The 19,564-nt window shown below is 44.3% G+C and overlaps 6 protein-coding genes across 6 annotated transcripts; 3 read left to right on the top strand and 3 right to left on the bottom strand.

Moving 5' to 3' along the window:
* Positions 1-714: 714 nt before the first annotated feature.
* I203_103099 (uncharacterized protein) lies at positions 715-3,348 on the top strand (the record flags this gene model as incomplete). The annotated part of the gene is made up of 5 exons (XM_019150770.1): positions 715-1,031; positions 1,109-1,410; positions 1,513-2,470; positions 2,627-2,785; positions 2,847-3,348. 5 exons carry the CDS (start codon positions 715-717, stop codon positions 3,346-3,348), a joined length of 2,238 nt encoding a protein of 745 aa, XP_018999997.1.
* Positions 3,349-3,914: 566 nt separating this feature from the next.
* Positions 3,915-10,969, top strand: I203_103100 (uncharacterized protein; the record flags this gene model as incomplete). Its single annotated transcript, XM_019150769.1, has 24 exons — positions 3,915-4,015; positions 4,110-4,364; positions 4,542-4,731; positions 4,886-5,071; positions 5,138-5,257; positions 5,319-5,423; positions 5,495-5,573; positions 5,632-5,645; positions 5,718-6,041; positions 6,102-6,194; positions 6,260-6,342; positions 6,394-6,532; positions 6,604-6,894; positions 6,967-7,098; positions 7,156-7,260; positions 7,329-7,345; positions 7,398-7,501; positions 7,557-7,586; positions 7,646-7,840; positions 7,900-7,964; positions 8,019-8,102; positions 8,152-8,262; positions 8,323-9,164; positions 9,217-10,969. The coding sequence occupies 24 exons, from the start codon at positions 3,915-3,917 to the stop codon at positions 10,967-10,969; spliced, it is 5,418 nt and encodes a 1,805-aa protein (XP_018999996.1).
* A 359-nt stretch (positions 10,970-11,328) lies between these two features.
* I203_103101 (uncharacterized protein) lies at positions 11,329-13,299 on the bottom strand (the record flags this gene model as incomplete). Its single annotated transcript, XM_019150768.2, has 7 exons — positions 11,329-11,438; positions 11,520-11,807; positions 11,876-12,482; positions 12,541-12,849; positions 12,919-12,936; positions 13,004-13,198; positions 13,291-13,299. 7 exons carry the CDS (start codon positions 13,297-13,299, stop codon positions 11,329-11,331), a joined length of 1,536 nt encoding a protein of 511 aa, XP_018999995.2.
* A 538-nt stretch (positions 13,300-13,837) lies between these two features.
* Positions 13,838-14,912, bottom strand: I203_103102 (uncharacterized protein; the record flags this gene model as incomplete). The annotated part of the gene is made up of 10 exons (XM_019150767.1): positions 13,838-13,858; positions 13,920-13,943; positions 14,016-14,027; positions 14,100-14,179; positions 14,238-14,261; positions 14,330-14,382; positions 14,454-14,512; positions 14,652-14,711; positions 14,771-14,788; positions 14,883-14,912. The coding sequence occupies 10 exons, from the start codon at positions 14,910-14,912 to the stop codon at positions 13,838-13,840; spliced, it is 381 nt and encodes a 126-aa protein (XP_018999994.1).
* A 607-nt stretch (positions 14,913-15,519) lies between these two features.
* Positions 15,520-16,400, top strand: I203_103103 (uncharacterized protein; the record flags this gene model as incomplete). The annotated part of the gene is made up of 4 exons (XM_019150766.2): positions 15,520-15,666; positions 15,786-15,820; positions 15,888-16,026; positions 16,161-16,400. The coding sequence occupies 4 exons, from the start codon at positions 15,520-15,522 to the stop codon at positions 16,398-16,400; spliced, it is 561 nt and encodes a 186-aa protein (XP_018999993.2).
* A 1,069-nt stretch (positions 16,401-17,469) lies between these two features.
* On the bottom strand, positions 17,470-19,507 carry I203_103104 (uncharacterized protein; the record flags this gene model as incomplete). The annotated part of the gene is made up of 4 exons (XM_019150765.1): positions 17,470-18,273; positions 18,408-18,809; positions 18,924-19,037; positions 19,217-19,507. 4 exons carry the CDS (start codon positions 19,505-19,507, stop codon positions 17,470-17,472), a joined length of 1,611 nt encoding a protein of 536 aa, XP_018999992.1.
* Positions 19,508-19,564: the final 57 nt, after the last annotated feature.

Below are 19,564 nucleotides of genomic sequence, written 5' to 3' on the forward strand. Positions count from 1 at the left end.
TTGCTCCGCGTTGACTTGCTGCATCAAGCATTGAACTCGTGACTTTGGCCCTTTCATTCATAGTAGTAGTAGTAGTAGTAGTAGTAGTAGTTAGTGTCCAAGCTACTGCAACTGCAACTGCAACTGCTATACTTGAAGCATTGGTCGCATTGCATTGCATCTCATCTCAATATTCTCTGTTCAAAATGCGATACCCGAGTATACATAGTAACATCACTGTGCAGACCAGGCTTGACTGAAATCATAATCCTCATTACTTTCGCAGCTGTCCAAAGTCAGGAACGTTTATTTTGTCCTATTCATTACCCGACTGATATCTCACCATTCCCAACTGCGCCTTCTTTTTTCTTTCACCTTCATCGCCCCATTTCTCAGCCATAATACTTCATTCAAGATCACCATCTACCTTACCCTCCCGATACCGAACAACATTTATCATCGCATCGACGCGTTCGTACAGGTCTATCCGACATCTAAAGACAAAAATCAAAATAAAATAGAAGACCCGATTCATACTCCCGCTTGAACCTCAATTTCACTGCTTTTACGTTGAACGAGACAAGGCAGGCAAAGCAAGAACGACCTCACTCTCAGCCTATCAAGAGGTCAAGATATATGCTCAATGGTCCATTCTTAATCCCACATAATCATCATCCTCTCAACATTTCTTCCATCCGCTGCTGTGCGTAACATAGCAAGAAGGCTCATTTCGACATGGTAACCGCTCAACTATTCATAACTGTCCTTTCCCTCTTATCCATCTCTCATGCCATCCTAACACCTGCTCATGGTAGCTCCAAGTCTCAGTCTATGAGAAGGTCGGATATGCCTTTGGGTGAACAACGCAGAGATATATTACCGCGATCGCAACCGACCCGTGGAAAAGCTCGAGCTTTGAAAAGAGGTCCAAGTGTCGGTGTAGGAGGCGTATATTTGGATATTCACGAGAGAAAGTATACTCGTACGAAGGGTAATCGAAAAAGAGCCGTGGAGATCAATGGGACTGAAGTCAGCCTTGGTACTGCCCAGAAGTGAGTATACCACATTCATATTTATTGAACGATCGATCATTCCACGTGAACTGCAGCTCATACAAGACTCGTTATAGTACATTCGTAGTGCCCGTCTCAATAGGCTCGCCACCTTCCGTATACCCTCTGCAACTTGATCTAGCTTCATCGGATTTACTAGTCGCGTCTACACTGTGCACTTCGACCTCTTGTCCTGTGTCCCTAGGTCCAAATGTCAACGCGTATTACGACGTATCGAAAGGATCGAGTGGGTTCGAGGAAGTCAATGGGAATAGGACGTATTGGAACTCGACTTATGCGGATGGGACGGTTGCTTCGGGTGTGGTGGTCAGAGAGACTGTGACGATGGGAGAGGTGGTATTACAAGGTCAGATCATGGGTGAGTGAAATACCCTTAATGCTCTGTTAAAACAATCTTCGTCTATACTACTCTACCAAAAGATGTCAAGCTAATTTTATGGTCGTACATCGGAATGAACAGGCTTTATCAACTCCACCAACCTTACATTATCTCAGCAGAAAATATCAGGTATATTAGGCTTAGGATTTCCCAGATTATCCGCTCTATCGCATATCCTTCTTGATGAAGAATACCAAGAAACTTCTTCGTCTTCCAACGTCTCATCCTCCACTTCCGCTTCCTCGTCAGTCCCATCTGCCAGTGTATCCGCCTCTTCGTCTTCGTCGGCAACCTCGACTTCGTCATCTTCTTCGCCAACCTACTACCCTCCCCTCCTCGAGAATCTGGTCAGAACCCCACATATACCTTACCCCGTAGTCGCCCTTGCACTGGCTCCTCCTCCTTCATCTTCCAACTCTACCGCAACGTCCACATCCACATCCACCTCAGCGACTTCAACTAGTACGGCCCGATACCAGAGCTCAATTGGATCACTCACTCTGGGAGGGGTATCCAGCCATTATATCTCCAATCAAAGTGGGTCGGGAAGGACGATCACCGATATTGAATGGCACGAGGTCATGCCATTTGGTAGAGCCCGTTCAGTCTCGAACGATACCGCAGAAGCTCTGTCTAGAACTTTGACTGCTTCGTCATCTCCTACTTCTTCTCCATCCCCTTCAGGTTCTGCCACTTCATCGTCCGATTCCGAATCTACCAGACGTAGGAAAAGAAGTGATCAGTCCCAACTCAACGATCTGCCGTCAAGTTTGGAACAACTAGGTGAAGAGGAATACTTATTTTGGGCACTGGAATTACACAATTTGTCTTTGAACGGTACGGACATACCTCTCAATCCGAGTTACGCAGATATCGGATTACCCTCAATCGCCCTGCTAGATGTTGGGTTCAATGGTATTTCAGGTCCTCAGCAGGATGTGGTGGCGCTGTTTAGTAAGATAAATGATGCGAGGCAGGTGGCTGAGGGGAGATGGGTCGTGCCGTGCGATACGAGGATGACTATTGGGTTTTCATTTGGGTAAGTAGTCTGTTCTGTCGTACATACTCCTAGTACACAAATCATCCCGCTAGTATATCTTTCTTTGAGGGTTTTCGTTTTTTTTTTTTTTTGGATCATACGGACTCTGTTTAGTGCAGGGGGAGTTGAGCTGGTGCTAACATCGTGATATTGTAGTGGTCGATACATCCAACTTCAACCTTCCGACTGGATATCCACACAAATCGATTCATCCTCTTTCTGCTTGGCTTGGCCAATCGCCTCTCCATCGACAGGTGATGGAATGGATTGGCAGCTTGGTACACCTTTCCTTAAGAGGGTATACAGTATTTACAGGTCAGCTACTTTCTTCTCTAGTTTTGGATCAGAGTTCAAGCTGATGATATGGGTGTTATAGTTACGGTATAAACGGTGTTCAGGCTCCTCTAGTAGGGTTCTTACCACTTGAAGATAACCCATCTACTTCGGAGTCATCTTCATCATCTTCTGGCAGTGCCATTCCAAGTCATACATCGTATGATCCTAATTCACCTACACCCACAACGATCGAAGATCTACATCTAACCACTACGATCAAGACTGTCTTACCTAATAATATTCTACCTGATCCGACATATACTACACCGACTTATGTCTACTCCGCCTCTCCAAGCCTCTTACAAGCAGGTATAACCCAGTTTATCGGACTAGCGAACAGCTCTGCATACTCTGTTGAGCAGGTTCCAGTAATTAGTCTGGATAGTGCTGCGACGTCAAGGATTGCTAGTATGGCTGGAGGTGAGGATGGGGGGTCGGCTGCTCCTGCGAGTAGTGGGGCGATGAGGGTGTATGGGATTGGTGTGGGTATGGGTATGGGTATGGTGGTGGGTATGATCGGTGTGCTCTTTCATTTGTTATGATACTGGGACAGTTGGATTTGCCGTTGCGATTGCAGCATAGGCAATGTACTGTGATAACGGTTATCAGTCACTTCGATATATATGATTAAACGCACATCAACCTGTACAATTAATAGGCAATCAGATGATCGCATTTAGGCCTCTTAAGCATGGTTTGCTCTCATCGCTCTCCCGGACATTCGATAGTAGTTCTGTTAATGATGATTTCATCGAAGTTATATGTATCTTGTATTTTTATCTTACCGCACTCGTGACTTAACATCCATCTACGTCTACGACTTGAGATGGATCAATACCCCCACGGGGTATACTCGGATCCGAGATGAATAACAGTGTAAGTGAAGTTGAGATTGTGTTTTTTCCAGATGTCAAGACGATCATCCAATAACTCTTCGCATCATTCCTCCAAATTGTGTAGATCCGTCTCGTATCCTTCTATCCTATCAACTTGTAGACCAACTCCCATCACCTGCAGAGGATATTTCACCTGAGTATCCTTTATACCAATCACCCAACCCACTCCTGTTAGAATAACCTAAATCTCGATAAATCCTTTTAGAACAATCATGTCAGCGCAAGACCACCTATCTACATATTTCGACTCACCTCCCTCATCTTCATCGGATAAAGAATGGAAGATCTTATTAGAAAGATTAGAGTTGACTCAGTAAGCTTCCTCCCCCCTGCATCCCCTATACCAAGTTTCAAGACATTTGAGAGTTAACCTGACCTGACCTTACCTTCTCTTTTAATGATGCTAGTCCAACGATTAATGAAATTGACCAGAATGATCAAGAGGAAATTGCAGAACCGGTTTATGGGACTATCACTTGGCCTAGTATATTGGATTATCTCCCTTCGGATATCGCTGAGAACGATGCTGGTGCTGGTGCTGGTGCTGGTGCTGGACCTTCGACACCTGGTTCCCGTCAGGTGGGTGAGGGATACCACCAAAATGGATTTGGAAATGGAGGGAGGGAAGGTTTCGGCGGTGATTTGGCAAAAAGAATACAGAGGTGGGTCATCTTGTTATTGAACTGATTGTTGCCTTTCGACCGTGCATGAACAACCGCAACACTTTGATCGAACCTTGCGGATGAACTGCGAAACGTCATGAACTTGTGGACCTGTGGATCGATGGTGCTCATTTCAACCATCTGGATGCTGACTTTTTGCTACAATTATATCTACAGTCACCTACCAATACAAAGCACTTTCACCTCCTTGATCACACTCCTATCAAGTTCGAAATCGAACGATGAGATACAATCTGAATTGATAGAGATAATGGGTTTCGAAGGTAATGGATTGGCGTTGGTAGAAGAGATCTTGAAAACAGGTGCGAGGGAGATGATCGTTGATGAAGCTGGAAGTAGTGGATCTGTAAGTATATCCTATTGTAAATCGCAAGAGCTGCGACCACATATCTGTGTCTCTGCTCGTCTCTCTCACGCAAATTCAGTTTCTCCACTGTATCTCAAGAATAAAGATCGAAAAGATAAGATGGATAACGCTAATCGCTTATTCTTATCCTCAGAAATCCAGATCCCAATCGTCCCTCACATATCTCCCCACAAATCGAATGTCAGTCAGAGCCGGTAAAGGCAAAGAAAGGAAACATCAAATTGACATATCCGACGTGATCGGTTCAGCTGAAGATATAGAAAGGAGAATACAAGAACAGTTGGAAAGGCCAAAAGCAATGTTCTCGGAAGATGGTCCCGTAAGCTCACCTCTGCTTGCGACGGTTGACAGGGCAATCATGAGCTTATTATCCATGTCGTGATAGCGGTTGATCGAACAAGAGGTCTTACCGCATGTGTATACGGCGACTGGTTCGAAAGCTGTCAATACCTCTTATGGAGGTAAGATGGCTTTACCGATGGGAACACAGAGACATATCAACGATGTGAGTCACCTCGATCGTTCACAGTGTAGCCGAAAGAAGCTGATTAGTCATGTATAAACAGACCTTCGAAGAAGTCACTGTACCTCCATCGAACCCTGTTCCGCCGAAACGAAATGAAAGGCCGGTGAAGATATCGGAATTGCCTCGATTGGCTAGAGGGTGCTTCGTGAGTCACACTATAGCTGGCTCCTACTCCATGCCAGATCGCTAGCTAATGGTTTTTTTTGCGATCTCTAGAAATACGTTGAGCTCAACAGGATGCAGAGTATCGTTCAACCGACTGCTATGAATACCAATGAGAATATGCTTGTTTGTGGTAAGTCGCTCATTCATAATGAATGAACGAACATCTTAGACTGACGAACCCTTTATAGCTCCTACTGGTGCTGTGAGTCTTAATTGCCCTAATATCTGGTTCATCGATGGCAAAATCGATCTGATGATATGTTCTCGAGTTTAGGGTAAAACAGACGTAGCCATCATGTCAATTATCAGAGTCCTCTCTCAACATGTAATACCAGGACCTTCCACTCACCCTTCAGGATTCAACCTCAACCGTGATGCTTTCAAGATCATTTACGTCGCACCTATGAAGGCATTAGCGGCGGAAATCGTCGCCAAGTTCGGTAAAAGATTGGCATGGTTGGGTGTGAAAGTGAGAGAATTGACGGGTGATATGCAAATGACTCGTCAGGAGATCAACGAAACTCAAATTATCGTCACTACGCCTGAGAAATGGGATGTCGTAACTAGGAAACCTACAGGTGAAGGTGAACTTGCCTCGGTGAGTGATAGTCAGCTTCCGAAATCTGGGGATGGAGCAGCTGATATGTTGTGAGAATAGAAAGTGAAACTTTTGATTATAGATGAAGTACACTTGCTTAATGAAGATCGAGGGGCAGTCATTGAGACAATCGTAGCTAGGACACTAAGACAGGTGAGTATTGGTGTGGCTTCCCCGGAGCAGTAGAGTCGCTGACTGATCATCTTTTGATTTGTTAGGTTGAATCTAGTCAATCCCTCATCAGGATTGTCGGACTTAGTGCTACTTTACCGAACTACATCGACGTTAGCGATTTCCTGAGGTGAGCTGGCTGTTCATCAGGTATCTTTTGCTCCAGCTGATCTGTCAACAGAGTCAATCGATATCAAGGATTATTCTTCTTCGACGCCTCTTTCAGACCTGTACCCCTCGAACAGCATTTTATAGGAGTTGCTGGGAAACCTAGATCTCAGATATCGGCTAGGAATATGGATAGAGTGGTGTTTGATAAGGTATGTCACTGTCATTGAGTCATGATGACACGTGAAGCGTGTCTGTACTTGGCTAATACTATTCGTTATAGGTCTCGGAACTGGTCCAAGCAGGACATCAAGTGATGGTGTTCGTTCACGCACGTAAAGAGACAGTCAAAACCGCTCAAAAATTGAAAGAAATGGCTATCGAAGAAGGTGTATCAACATTCTTCGAAACTATGGACCACCCCAAATATGGGTTATATAAGAGAGATATAGGGACAAGTAGGAATAAAGAGATGAAAGAACTGTTTGAGAGTGGTTTCGGTATACATCATGCGGGGATGCTGAGATCGGATAGAAATATGATGGAAAGGATGTTTGAAGATAATGCTATCAATGTGAGATGATTTGCGACATTAGCAATACTGTCGAGGATGAGAATTGAGAGCTGATGACAACTGATTGAACAGGTTCTATGCTGTACTTCCACTTTGGCCTGGGGTGTCAATCTTCCCGCTCACGCTGTAGTCATCAAAGGCACACAAGTGTACGATAGCAATAAAGGTTCTTTCATGGACTTGTCTGTCTTGGACGTACTGCAGGTGAGCTGGTTGTCCTGTGGAAGATATCAAATCCAGCTGACTATTTATCTGTGTCAGATTTTCGGTCGAGCTGGTCGTCCGGGTTATGAGACTAGTGGTGTAGGATATATCTGTACTACGCAGGATAAGTTGGATCACTATTTGCATACAATCATGGCTCAGGTAAGTGTGATTACCGGTCGGAATCCGAAATTGCTCGAGTGATGCTGACGCACCCAACACTCGCTTAGCATCCCATTGAATCGAAGTTAGTTGATCTATAACGGGTGCTCAAATACGACAACTGACATTTTTTGTAGATTCATTCCTGGTATGGTCGATTCGCTCAACGCGGAGATATCCTTGGGAACCATTGCGAATGTATCAGAGGCGATACAGTGGCTGGGCTACACGTATCTGTTTGGTAGGTGTTCAATGGTAGTTGCCCTCTATGATATCGCTGACACCTGCTGTAACAGTTCGAATGCGAAAAGAGCCGTTCATATATGGTCAGTATGACTATTTACACTTTTGGGATAAGCTGAGCCTTAGATTTCTGCGATTCTAGGAATGCCTCATGATGTCACGAAAGACGATCCTCAACTAGGTAACAAACGAAATGAACTTATCTCGCAGGCTGCACGATTACTCCAAGCTGCCAAGATGATTAGATACGATGAGATTGCCAATACGTTTGCGGTCTCTGATCTGGGGAGGATAGCCGCAAAGTATTATCTGCGATATCAGACCATAGAAGTGTTCAGTGAGTATTGCTCGCTCATATGCAAAGGGGAAGTGACTGATGCGGCATCTTTGATGTAGATACGAAATTCAATCCCAGAATGAGTAATGCAGATCTATTTCAGATGCTTTGTGAGGCTACTGAGGTACGTTGTTCTTTGCCTGAGGTTATCGTAGTGACAAAAGCTGACTTGTCCCAGTTTGACCAAATTCAACTTCGAGAGAACGAAGTAGAAGAGCTCGAAGCTATCAACAAGAGTGATGTAATCCCTTTGGAGGTCGCTGTAAGCTATCTCGATAGTCGTCTGGAGCCAAGCTTACCTTCAAATATAGGGTGGAGCCACGGATAAGCGTGGAAAGGTTAACATCCTGCTACAAGCTCATGTATCCAAAGTCTACATTGAAGACTTCGCCCTTGTATCTGATGCAGCTTATGTCGCTCAGGTGAGTCCCCTACGAGCACGACAGTCGTGATCGGTGAGTGACAATCGGCTGGTTATGTAGAACGCTGCTCGTATCATTCGAGCATTACTGGAGATAGCTCTTAGTCGACATTGGGCAAACTGCGCGTATCTCCTAGTGGAGCTTAGTAAATGCATTGAACAGAGACAATGGGTATACGATCATGGTTTAGCTCAACTCAACATCCTGCAGCGAGATACCTTACACAAGCTCAATCAATATACCACGGACGACATGACCATCGCCGATTTCCGGAATATGAGTGCTGCCGAATTAGGTGAATTCATACATATGAACGAGAAACACGGTCAAGCTGTTCTGGACGCTGCCAATATGTTCCCTACGGTCGGTATGACTTACAAACTCCGTCCTGTCAGTCATGATCTGCTTCAAATCAGTGTCAAGGTCGAGCCTCAATTCAAGTGGAACAACAAGATATCAGGCGGAAGTGAGCCATTCTACGTATGGGCTCAAGATGAAGAAGGTCTGAAGATTTACCAATGGAGAAGTGTCAGAATCCAACCTACCACATCTGTGATCGAACTTGACTTCGTCCTACCATTTGATGATACACCGCCATCTTCAATTTCCATCGTATCCATCTCTGATAGATGGTTATGGTCACATGAACAAATCACCATTCACCTATCCGATCTTGTTATGCCTCCCGCGCCCGCGCCTTCTACAGACTTATTGGATATCCCCTTCTTGCGACTTTCGTGCTTTGACGACCCTGCACTCGAAGCGGCTTATAAAACCCATATGTCGACGTTGAACAGTATACAGAGTCAAGCGTTCTGGACTATGTATAACACTAGTGTGAACGCACTCATCGCTGCTCCTGTAGCAAGTGGAAAGTCCTTCTTGGGTGAAGCTGCCATCTGGTCAGTTATTATCTCGATCATGATGGACACAAGCTGACCCACTTTCGTACAGGAACGCATTCCGTCACAGCAAAGAAGGCCTGGTCTTGGTTATTACATCTCAGCATCACGCCGTCCACGAGACTGTCGCCCGCCTACGATCGATATGTCCCAGAGGAAAGAATATTGATATTCACTCTTTGGTAGGCTCCGCAGACTTCAGCAGACTCTCCGCACCTAGAGGTGTCATTGGCGTAACCACCCCCTTCGCGTTGCTCAACAACGACAAGTTGGACGACATTTTTACCTCGTCTAGACTTGGTCTGTACGTATTCGAAGATCTGCATCTTCTCGACGAAATGTACGAGCTATGTATAGCCAAGGTACTCTCATTTGCCCGATCTCTCCGTACGAGAGTCGTCGGCATCACTTCATCGCTTGACGACCCTTCGACTCTGGCTAGTTGGTTGGGATTGGACATCATCGCGCCGCCACTCACCGACGCTTCATCCGAAGCAGTACCATACCAGCCTCCAGCATTATACAATTTCACTCCTGCCAATCGAGATAATCCAATCTCAGTCTCCATCAAACCATTCACTATCCCTCATGGCCCTACCCTTCTCCGCTCAATGATTAAACCCACATACGATATCTTGAAATCCGTCCATCATACTTCTGGAGGTGCTATCGTATTCGTCCCGTCCCGTCAGGCATGTATCAACGTTTCGAACGATCTGGTCACTCAATCTGGGACTGAAATGGATTTGGATGGATTCTTAACTACTCCGAGAGATCATGTTGAACCATTACTTGTTGGAAAGTTGAAAGATAAATCGCTATATGAACCTATCTTACATGGTATAGGATACATCCACTCGAATCTCAATTCAGGAGATCTGGCACTAGTCTTAGAGTTATTTGCCAGTGGGATCCTCAAGGCGCTGATTGTTCATAGGACGTTATGTTGGACTTTACCCGTCAAGGGAAGTACGGTAGTTGTCATGTCCGCTCAATATACTCCCACTATTCCGATACCGGGTAACAAGAAGACTAAAGATGGGAAAGAAATGTTCGAACGGCGAATCATCAATTATAGTAATAAAGAATTGGTCAAAATGCAGGGATTCGCGTCTATCGATGCATCGCCTTTACAGCAGGGCAATAATGGAGAAGGAGGAAGAATGTGTATAATGTGTCAATCTGAACAGCAGATCTTGATAAGTAGAGTACTATCAAATGGGTTGGAATTGGAATCAACCTTGTCAGAGGTATTACAGCGTCAATCTAGAAGTGGACTAACCACTTGGACCAGTAATAGGCTAGAAGAGGTATTGAGTAAGAAGTTGATCAAACGTAAAGGTGAATCACAATATAAACAACAAGGACAAGCTCATCGACTTAAAGTTTTGGATCTGAGGAAGAGGGATATGATGGATTTGATCGGTTATAGTTATTTGAGGGAGAGGATTAAAGTGAACCCTAGTTACTATGATTTATTGAGAGGGGTAGATAGTCAGAGTGTGAGCGTTAGTAGATGGATAGATGCTTGGTTTGAAGGGGTCCACAAAAAGGATGTGGTGGTAAATGGAGCTGATAAGGAAAAAGGTAAAGACAAAGGGAAGAAGAAAGAATTAAATGGGGATGATCAAGATGGTAGTACGGACGAGGTGAATGGCGATGGAGTCCAAGATGAGGGAGATGAATTGGACATGAACGATGATAGTGAAAGAGTAGCGGTGGTAGGTGATCAAGTTAATGGGGATGCCGAGGCTGATGTTGAAGAGAAAGATGGTGAGACGTTTGACAAGCATGGGGAGGAGTGATCCAGTTGAATGGATATTACATTGCATCGTGACTCATACAATACATTCCATGCATTGCTTGTGCAAATGAACTCTAAAAAGAAGATGGTACGAATTGTATTGCATTTCCTACAAAATTCAGCTTGGTATGTTTCTTGCTTCTTTATGATATCATGCCTAATTATCTCTTTTCCAATCTTCGGGTTCAATTTGCCATTGTTGTTCTTACATTATAATCTTTTCTCATATGAAACGACCGAAAATATGTACTTCTCCTCCTTCCTCTATCCGTTGACTCGTTGATGCTGAATGTGACTTTACCTTTTTGACTGTGTGAGTTGACTTTGTAATTTGTGTAGTATATTTCTATCGCATTCAGTTCACTTCGCAAAAGCTATATTAACGATAGCAGCGCAGAGGTCGATCATTGCGTCCAACAGTTTCATGATTTTTGGGTTGTTGCAATCATCGAAGTTGTCCTCCAATCGAGCTACCAGGTTTACCAGAAACCTATCAGCTCATCAAATTCTCAGAGTCATCTTATTGGACAGAGAAGAGATCTGAGACTTACTGACTGTATGCTTCATGGCATTCTTCTCATTCAACGCCACATGCAGATATAGCAGGATAGTTTCCATTGTTTCCTTATTGATCCTATCGCCAAGAGTGGGTGTAGCGAACTTCAGGTACACCTTAAAATCACTAAACCACAAGTTTCGTCGAACTTCCTTATTGCCTTTGTAGCTTTGTTCAGCCCTGTATTCGTTGATCGAGGACTTCAAGCTTTGGTGTAGAGAGGATTTGAAGAATTTGATGATCGATAAAAGATCAAATGTGGATGAACTGATATCGCTCGCAGCTATATAAACAAGAATGAATTTCAGACAAGCCTTAGAAATACTAGTAATGATAAATTCTGACACGCACCTAATTGGTCCTTCAACCTCTTCATCAGCTCACCATCATAGTAAGTAACCTCGTTACTGAAAGACGACTCCATCACAATACTCAATTTCTCTTCTAGACTCATGAATCTTTCTTCTTGACCCCTTTTGATATCTTCCTTGGGAATCTTAGGTTTGAAGGATGAGATGAGATCACTCATCCTCTCAATGGCCGAAGTGAGCGGGAGTGGGATTGAGGATGAATGTGAAAAGCTCGTAGCAGCGGTAGGGATAAGCTCTCGTGGGGGACCATCTTTGGGGTACTTTCGACCATAGCGCTGGTCGCTATCATCCCAAGTTGGTGCTCGCGTGAAAGGAGTGGCTCTGGATCCGAAAGAAGTAAGCGAAAAAGTCGACTCGGCCCTTTCTGATCGATTGGAGCCTGTAGGTCCGGGGGTCGCATTCGAACGATTCGATATGGGAGAACTGGAATGTACAAGCGATTGGAAGGCATGGCCTCCACGGAATGTTGATGGAGTGGGAGAAGGTGGTGGAGACTCATCAGATTGGAAGGCATGGCCTCCACGGAATGTTGATGGAGTGGGAGAAGGTGGTGGAGACTCATCAGAGTCTGAGCACAGTTCGATAGCCTATTGCAGGATCTTAGCAGTGTTCACAGACTTGTTGAAAAGGTTAAATCATACTCACAACATCTACGGTCGATCCTCTAACTCTGCTTCCCTTCCAGAATTGTACCTCATCATCATCTTCATCATCCTCTACGGTGACAGATGAATTTCTTGTTTGTCCACTATGGGATGCCGAGCTAGGAGTTTGACTTCTCCTCCTTGAAGTTTTAGATCGAACTTCAGCGAGTTTAGCTTTAAAAGCAGCCGAGGAAGATAGAGCAGGCGCTCGCGTTCGAAGCGGGGTGGATGACGATTTTCTTATTCTGGGAGAAGGTGTTATCGACCTCAGACGTCGGACGAGCGAAGTGGAAGGTGGAGTCCGCAAAGCCTAATTGAATTAACGAGAGTTAGCCGGACCTTGAGGGATGAATGACCGCGAGGTAACTCGATAACTTACCACCACACGAGAAGGTGTCTATGTGGATCGTAAAGTCAGCTCAATATATGACAGAGAGCTCTGAATTCGGCTGAAGTGCACTCACCGATGGGCCCGGAGTCGAATCAAGTTCCCTCTTCACTGTTACACTTGGTATATGTGTGCTTCGTGACACCGATGATTTGGTCGCAGTGGTGGATACAAGCGGACCTGGGGGTTGTCGAATCACCAGAGCATTGGAGGGTGTTCGAGGTGTAAGGGGAGGCGGCGGCGGCATGATAGCCTTTCTTGACGGTGTGGTCTGATGAACCGTACGAATGGTGTTAGCCTGTGAACTGGGTACGGTGAATAGCAAAATATTATGAATGAGTGTGGGAAGATAATGCAACTTACTGGGGCCATGTTGGATGATAAGCTTGCGCTGATGTTATCGATCTTCCTATGAATGCATATCTGCGTCTGAATGCTACTTATGTCGATCGTGAGAGGCAATTCTGGATGTTTTTGTGAATGGAGGAGTGAGTCAAAAATAGCAATGATGCGTATGGGAGACTGTAAAATCTCAAAGAAGGATCAAGAAAGATGAAGGGAGAAAGATAATGGCGGAAGAAACGGTTAGTAAATCATGTGTCAGCGAATCAGTATATATACGTTACGCATCTGCAGACCTTTGAAGGGTGATGTTGGTCTTCTCTCACAACCCCATATTACGCCCATTTGCAGTCTTCCAAGGAGATGAGACACGCTCGAGATTCCGCTCAAAAGGTTCTCTCATATCCCCCTCTTCTTTTTGGACATCCGCTGCGCTTCATTCTCGGCTCAGCGGCGATTGAATAGTCCTTGACGACCATCAGAATAGATAAATTGATACATGCGATATTTCAAGTAGGACAACGAAAACGCAGATCGGGAGGAATACGAGAAGGTGAAAGACTTGGACTTAGAGCTTGGCTTTTGCACCCTGTTATAAGCATATCGTCAGCTCAAATCTCATTTGCATGATCATGTGAATCCTAACTGACCTTCAAGACGCCGTCGAGTTTGGTCTATCGGAATGGCATGTCGTCAGCTCAATATACTCAAATAAAATGGGGGTTTCTCCACTCGAGCTGACTTACAGCAAGCATTACCTATGAGGGATGAAGATATGTATCGTCAGCTCGATAGCAAATGTGAAAGACAGAGAGCTAATCAACACTCACATTACCCTTGACCTTCAAACTACCAGTCATAAATGCTTTTTGAGCGTTGACTTTCCCGTCGGCCAAACCGATGAACGTGTCTGAGAATAGGATCAGCAAGGTGATCGCTATTCTCCATGACGTGAGGAGTACACATACCATCACTGAGTGAGATTGAGACATCTAAGAGTGATCATGATTGATTAGCGCAGCTGTATTTCACTGGTCTGTTAATGTCAATCACGACTTACCTGGTTTCTTGGCGGGTCCTTTGGTCACGGTACCATCTTTCTTCAGATCGATACTACGATCATCACACACAAATATTAACTAATTGCTATTTCCGTTCAAGGAAAACCAGCTGAGGACACGTACACCCAAACAGCTTCTTTACCCTCAGAATTCTTCACGTTGAGTTGGAAGATACCATTAGTCTAAAAGGGTAAGAGGAATCAGAATCTCTATCGCTTTGTATGGTTCTGAGATATTTCTGGCATATAAAGTCATGGGGAAAAGGCAGCATCTCTGAATGAAAGGTAGTCATCAACCTTAAAATCTGATCGACCTGCTTACCTTCTTGATCTGCGCTTGTTTCTCCTTATCCGGCATCTTCTCAAAGACAGATGCGAGGGCCTAAGAACAACACAACTATGAGCTATCTCATACGTGTTCTGGTGATCCTGACAGCTCACAGAAAGTACAACGCTAGTCTGCCAGGTTTTGATCAACGTGTCAGTGATACATCGTTTGTAATCTGGATACCATACTACCAAGCTGATAAGGGGGAAACGAGGTGGGGCATACCTTGAATCCTGGTTCTTTGAGGTCTGACATGGTAGTTAATCTCGAGTGCTCTGTTTTTCGTCTAGCTACGAGGGTATTGTGGTATCTAAGGTCTGCTCTGATGACAGTAAGTAAGTGGAGTTGAACAGCTGAGTGACAAGTTTCAATCCATTCATTACCTTTTGTTTTGTGATCCTCCTATTGACTTTGTGAACCGGTGACGTTTACCTCGTGTTCAACCGGGTCAAGCATGTTTGGTAATGGCATTACGAACAATCCTAATCACCTGGTTCCTAGTCAATCCTAATTGACCTGATGTTACCGGGTAGATCTGAAATCCAGATAACCGACCTGATCTTGAGTACTCCGTCGGAATGAGCGGTGACGCTTCCAAGCCTCGAACCGTAATCCCAAAGGTGACTAATTCCAGCTAATCTTGAATCCTTGAATCGACGTCATGGTAGACTTCACCCACTATGTCATTGCATTGCATTGCAGTAGATTGACATGACTTAGATCACCAGGTGCAGGTGTAGGTGGGAGAAAAGTTCATTGTATCAGTTCTGTGGGATGCAGCTCTCCCTCTTTTCCCTTCTCTTCTGACTTTCTTCCCCTAATTTGGTGGTGAATCGACCAAAAATTCCAAATTATCTGATCAATGTCCAGTATCCTCCCCAATGTCTTATCAAGATCATCTTCCAACATGTCCGTAGCAGATGAGATCCCCAAATCGAACGAAGTGTACGTCACTAAGAGAGGGGCTAAGTTGAACCTCGAGGAGATCGGTCCTAAGCCCACTAAGAAGGTATGTCATCGCTCTTAGAGAGTAAGTAGGTTGGCGAGAGGCGGGGGTGAGTGAGAGTAGTGTATGGTTTGATGAAGGATATAATGATGAGATTTACTCAGTCCTTTTTATGGCAATAGGTCGCTCATATATGTTGCATGGATGCGAGGATCGAGTGAGTCTTAACGATAGTCTTACTGACACACGCCCTCTACTGACATATGACTGTGTCACAATTACAGTGCCTTTTCAGCATTCGGCTTGAAAGAAGGTGAATCACATGTAATACGAAACGGAGGTGGTAGAGCTTCAGATTCAATCAGAAGTTTGGTCATAAGTCAACAACAACTGGGTACAGATGAAATCATCATAATGCATCATGTGAGTTATCGTTCATTCGCAATCATAAAAAAAGGAATTGCTGAGCTGACAATCTGGAAATTCCCTTGTCACCATGCTGCTTCTGGAAATCGTCATATGAAATTTACCATACTTCCTTGTGATTATTGAATCAGACCGACTGCGGCTTCTTTACCTTTTCCGAATCGGAATTCCGATCCACCCTCAAGTCCAAAGGTTTCTCAGGACCTGACGTAGACGCAATGTCATTCATGCCGATGTCATCGAAGGATATAGATCAAAATGTCAAAGAGGATGTAGACTACTTGAAGAATCATCCGTTGATCAAGAAAGAAAGTAAAATCAGTGGTTGGGTACACGAATTGAATGATGGGAGTGTAAGGAGGGTGGTGTAGATGGAATCAGTCGAACCAATTGAAAGTCAAGAAAAAGAAGGAAACCACAATAAGAGATATGAAGCAATTGACCTGGTATGTAATTTACGAACGTGCATATATGGAAGGATAGGAGGATCGCAATTGCACAAGTGGAAAATGCAAATATGATCATGATCTTGTTGAAGTCTCTCACTCACTCCTCACTGCTTGACGAATATCTGATGCCGCCGCCGCTTTCACCATTTCCACTCCGATATTCGACGATCGCACAATACAACCATGTAATAGAGAACCGCATAGCAGACCCCGCAAAAGACCGCTTGCTACAACTACACGTTTCTCAAAATTCGAGTCACGGTCTGAAAGACGGATTGGAGTTCATCATACTGATCTCCGCCAAATGCCGACTTCCGAGCTGCAAACGTTTCTCCTCCACATGTTATGCACAAGGAGGAAGAAAAGAAGTCACATAAGCAAAGATACCATCGACATCATGCAGTTCTCCAAACCTTGCTATCTATCATCCTGGAATTGACTCATCATTGTGCTGATTCTTATTCAGATTTATTCATTCATCGTGAACAGTTCAAGACTGCTCGTATCCAATGTATCCTTTCTCTTACCTACAAATTGTCAGATGAGATTAGGAGAGAGGTGGAGATAGATTCTTATTATTGAATTGTTGATAAATCGCCATGAAGAAAGGCATGATCATGGAACAGGGATTCAAAAGAATCCGAGTACGGGTACGAATACTGTAGTATGGACAAATCACGAGTAGATAAGCAATCCATTGAAACTCGTTCATCCATTTACTTATGATAGCTGTTAATGTCATTTCATTGTGACCCTTGGTCGTTATACTGCGCACCGAGTATGGAATTTTTTGATTTCTGAAACAGCCTAAAGCCCAAAGTCAAACTAAGTTAAAGTACACCATACAAGAAAATACAAATTCTTCCATTTTATTTTTCATCTTTTTTCAAACCATTTCCCTTCTCTTCTCTTCTCTCTTCTCTTCTCTCTTCTCTTCTCTCTTCTCTTCCACTTTCGCTTCCTACAGAAAAGCTTGAATCTTCTTATTCGTCTACTTCTTCTTCCCACTACTACCGTTACGTCTCTTAAGTATCTTCATCAGCCACATTTTCCTTAAGTGATCTTTGGTAATTGCCAAATACGTATCAGCCGAATTAATATTGTTTTCAAATTCATTAAAGATTTCAATCAGATCTTCGTCTTTCAACTCATACATATCCTGTTGGTTTTGAAGCAACAAAATCGCTTTGGTCAACCTTTGAGATTCAGACAATCCGGCGTTGGTAATTTCCTGTATTTCCATCCCTCCTCCTACCACCACTCCAGTCAAACCTTGTATATTTGACGACGAGCCGGAAGTGGTGATGGGTGTGAATTGCCTGATTATGCCTGTAGAAGATGCAGGAGGAGGTGTCTGTATGATAGACGAAGGTTCTAATAAGTTTTGATGGTTACTTGTAGTCGTAGTTGACGAGCTGAACTCAGGTGAATGAGGTACAGATACCATATTCATCTGTGGATTAACCTGAGAGGAAGGTTGGGTGGGTGTATGATTTTGCCCGTGGGTATGGGGCAGGTAGAAGTGCTGAGGAATAGTATGTGCAGGTGGCAGGTGATGCTGTATCTGCTGATTTGCTGCCATTTGTTGATGGGTAAAGTGAGTGGGTAAGGTATGCGATTTAGCTTGTGGATGAGATGGACGTGATTTCTTCGGCGGACTACCTTGCGGTATAGGTAAATTGTGATGCATAGCATTTTGAGGTGGACCAGGACCATGATTTGTATTTATTGCAGGGGATAAGATAGAGGGATCGAATGGTAATGGGCGTTTCTGACCTAGATTGAAGGACTGGGACTAGACGATCATCAATCATTGGTTAGTAATGATAAAGAAACATAGAGATAGTATAGCACAGTCCAATAGATGCTTCTTCCATACATATTATTCATCCCCGAGCTTCGCAGGGCATGATAAACTCATATACTCACACCGTCTGAAATTCCGAAGGCATTTTCGAACCCATCGTCCGTACCATCTTGTTCACCATTCCCATTATCACCATTCCCAGTATTCGTAGACCAAGTGAAAACATTTTGATCATTCTGGACTTGTAATTGCGCCATAGCTTCTGCAGTGGTATTCGAATCAGGCATGTTGTTCTGATGCTGATACCCATTTCCGTTCGCGTTGCCGTTGCCGTTGCCGTTCTGGTTATTGGAAGTGGATGTCGTACTGAGTGATAACATACTACTGGCATTTGAGATTGAACCTAAACTTGATCTTCCTTTTTGGGCTCTTGGTCTAGTTCGCGTTGAATCGTTCGCACACAGTACAGCGATGGAATCGAAGGTCGGTAAATGGATTTTGCGGTATTTGTAAGAGTCAAGTTGCTATAGCAATGACGAATTAGTCGTGACAGCGATGCAGAAGGTGTCCAAGACCTAACACAACAAAGCGAAGATGAAGGGATTCTTGCTTGTCGGATTCGGAGAGAAAGCACTCACCTTTTCAGCATTTATCCAACATTCAGCTGAAGCAAATAACCTATTAGTGGTCCTATCCCAGCTAAAACCAGGCATGGCTTCCATGTCTTTGGCAGCTTTGTAGTCGCGTTGCAGCTACAATTCAAAGAATTCGTGATCAGCTTTGATTGCGCACATGATCAGTCACAGACATTGTCTTCTACGATATGACTAAATCATTACGACAGCCTTCCCGAGATGACACAAGTGATATGCGATTCCTTCGCCGGTTCCGCAAAGAGATTCGCTAATCCAGATCAGGAAACCACACTCACCCGCTGCCACCGACTCTTACAAGCATCCGGAGTCTTCGGACCACCCATATACGTATTTCCTTCTAACAGTAGTGAAGCTTCTTCCCATATCTCAGGTTTGAATCCATTATCTGCCGTTCTACCTGAGTCCTTGTACCTCAATAACAGATTTACCAGGGTTTCCGTATCGGAGTCTGTCCAGTGAGCCGAACGTTTACGATCTTTCGTATTCGTATTTTGTTGTTGTTGGTGGTGGTGATGATGATGAACAAGTGATGATGATGAAGGGCCGGAGGACGAGGTGGTTGACATGATTGTATTCATGAAGGGGGCTGGGCGATTGGACTCGTGTGAGGACAAGGGCTGAAG

The sequence above is a fragment of the Kwoniella mangroviensis genome, assembly GCF_000507465.2.
Source record: "Kwoniella mangroviensis CBS 8507 chromosome 1 map unlocalized Ctg01, whole genome shotgun sequence".
Classification (NCBI taxonomy): Eukaryota; Fungi; Basidiomycota; class Tremellomycetes; order Tremellales; family Cryptococcaceae; genus Kwoniella; species Kwoniella mangrovensis.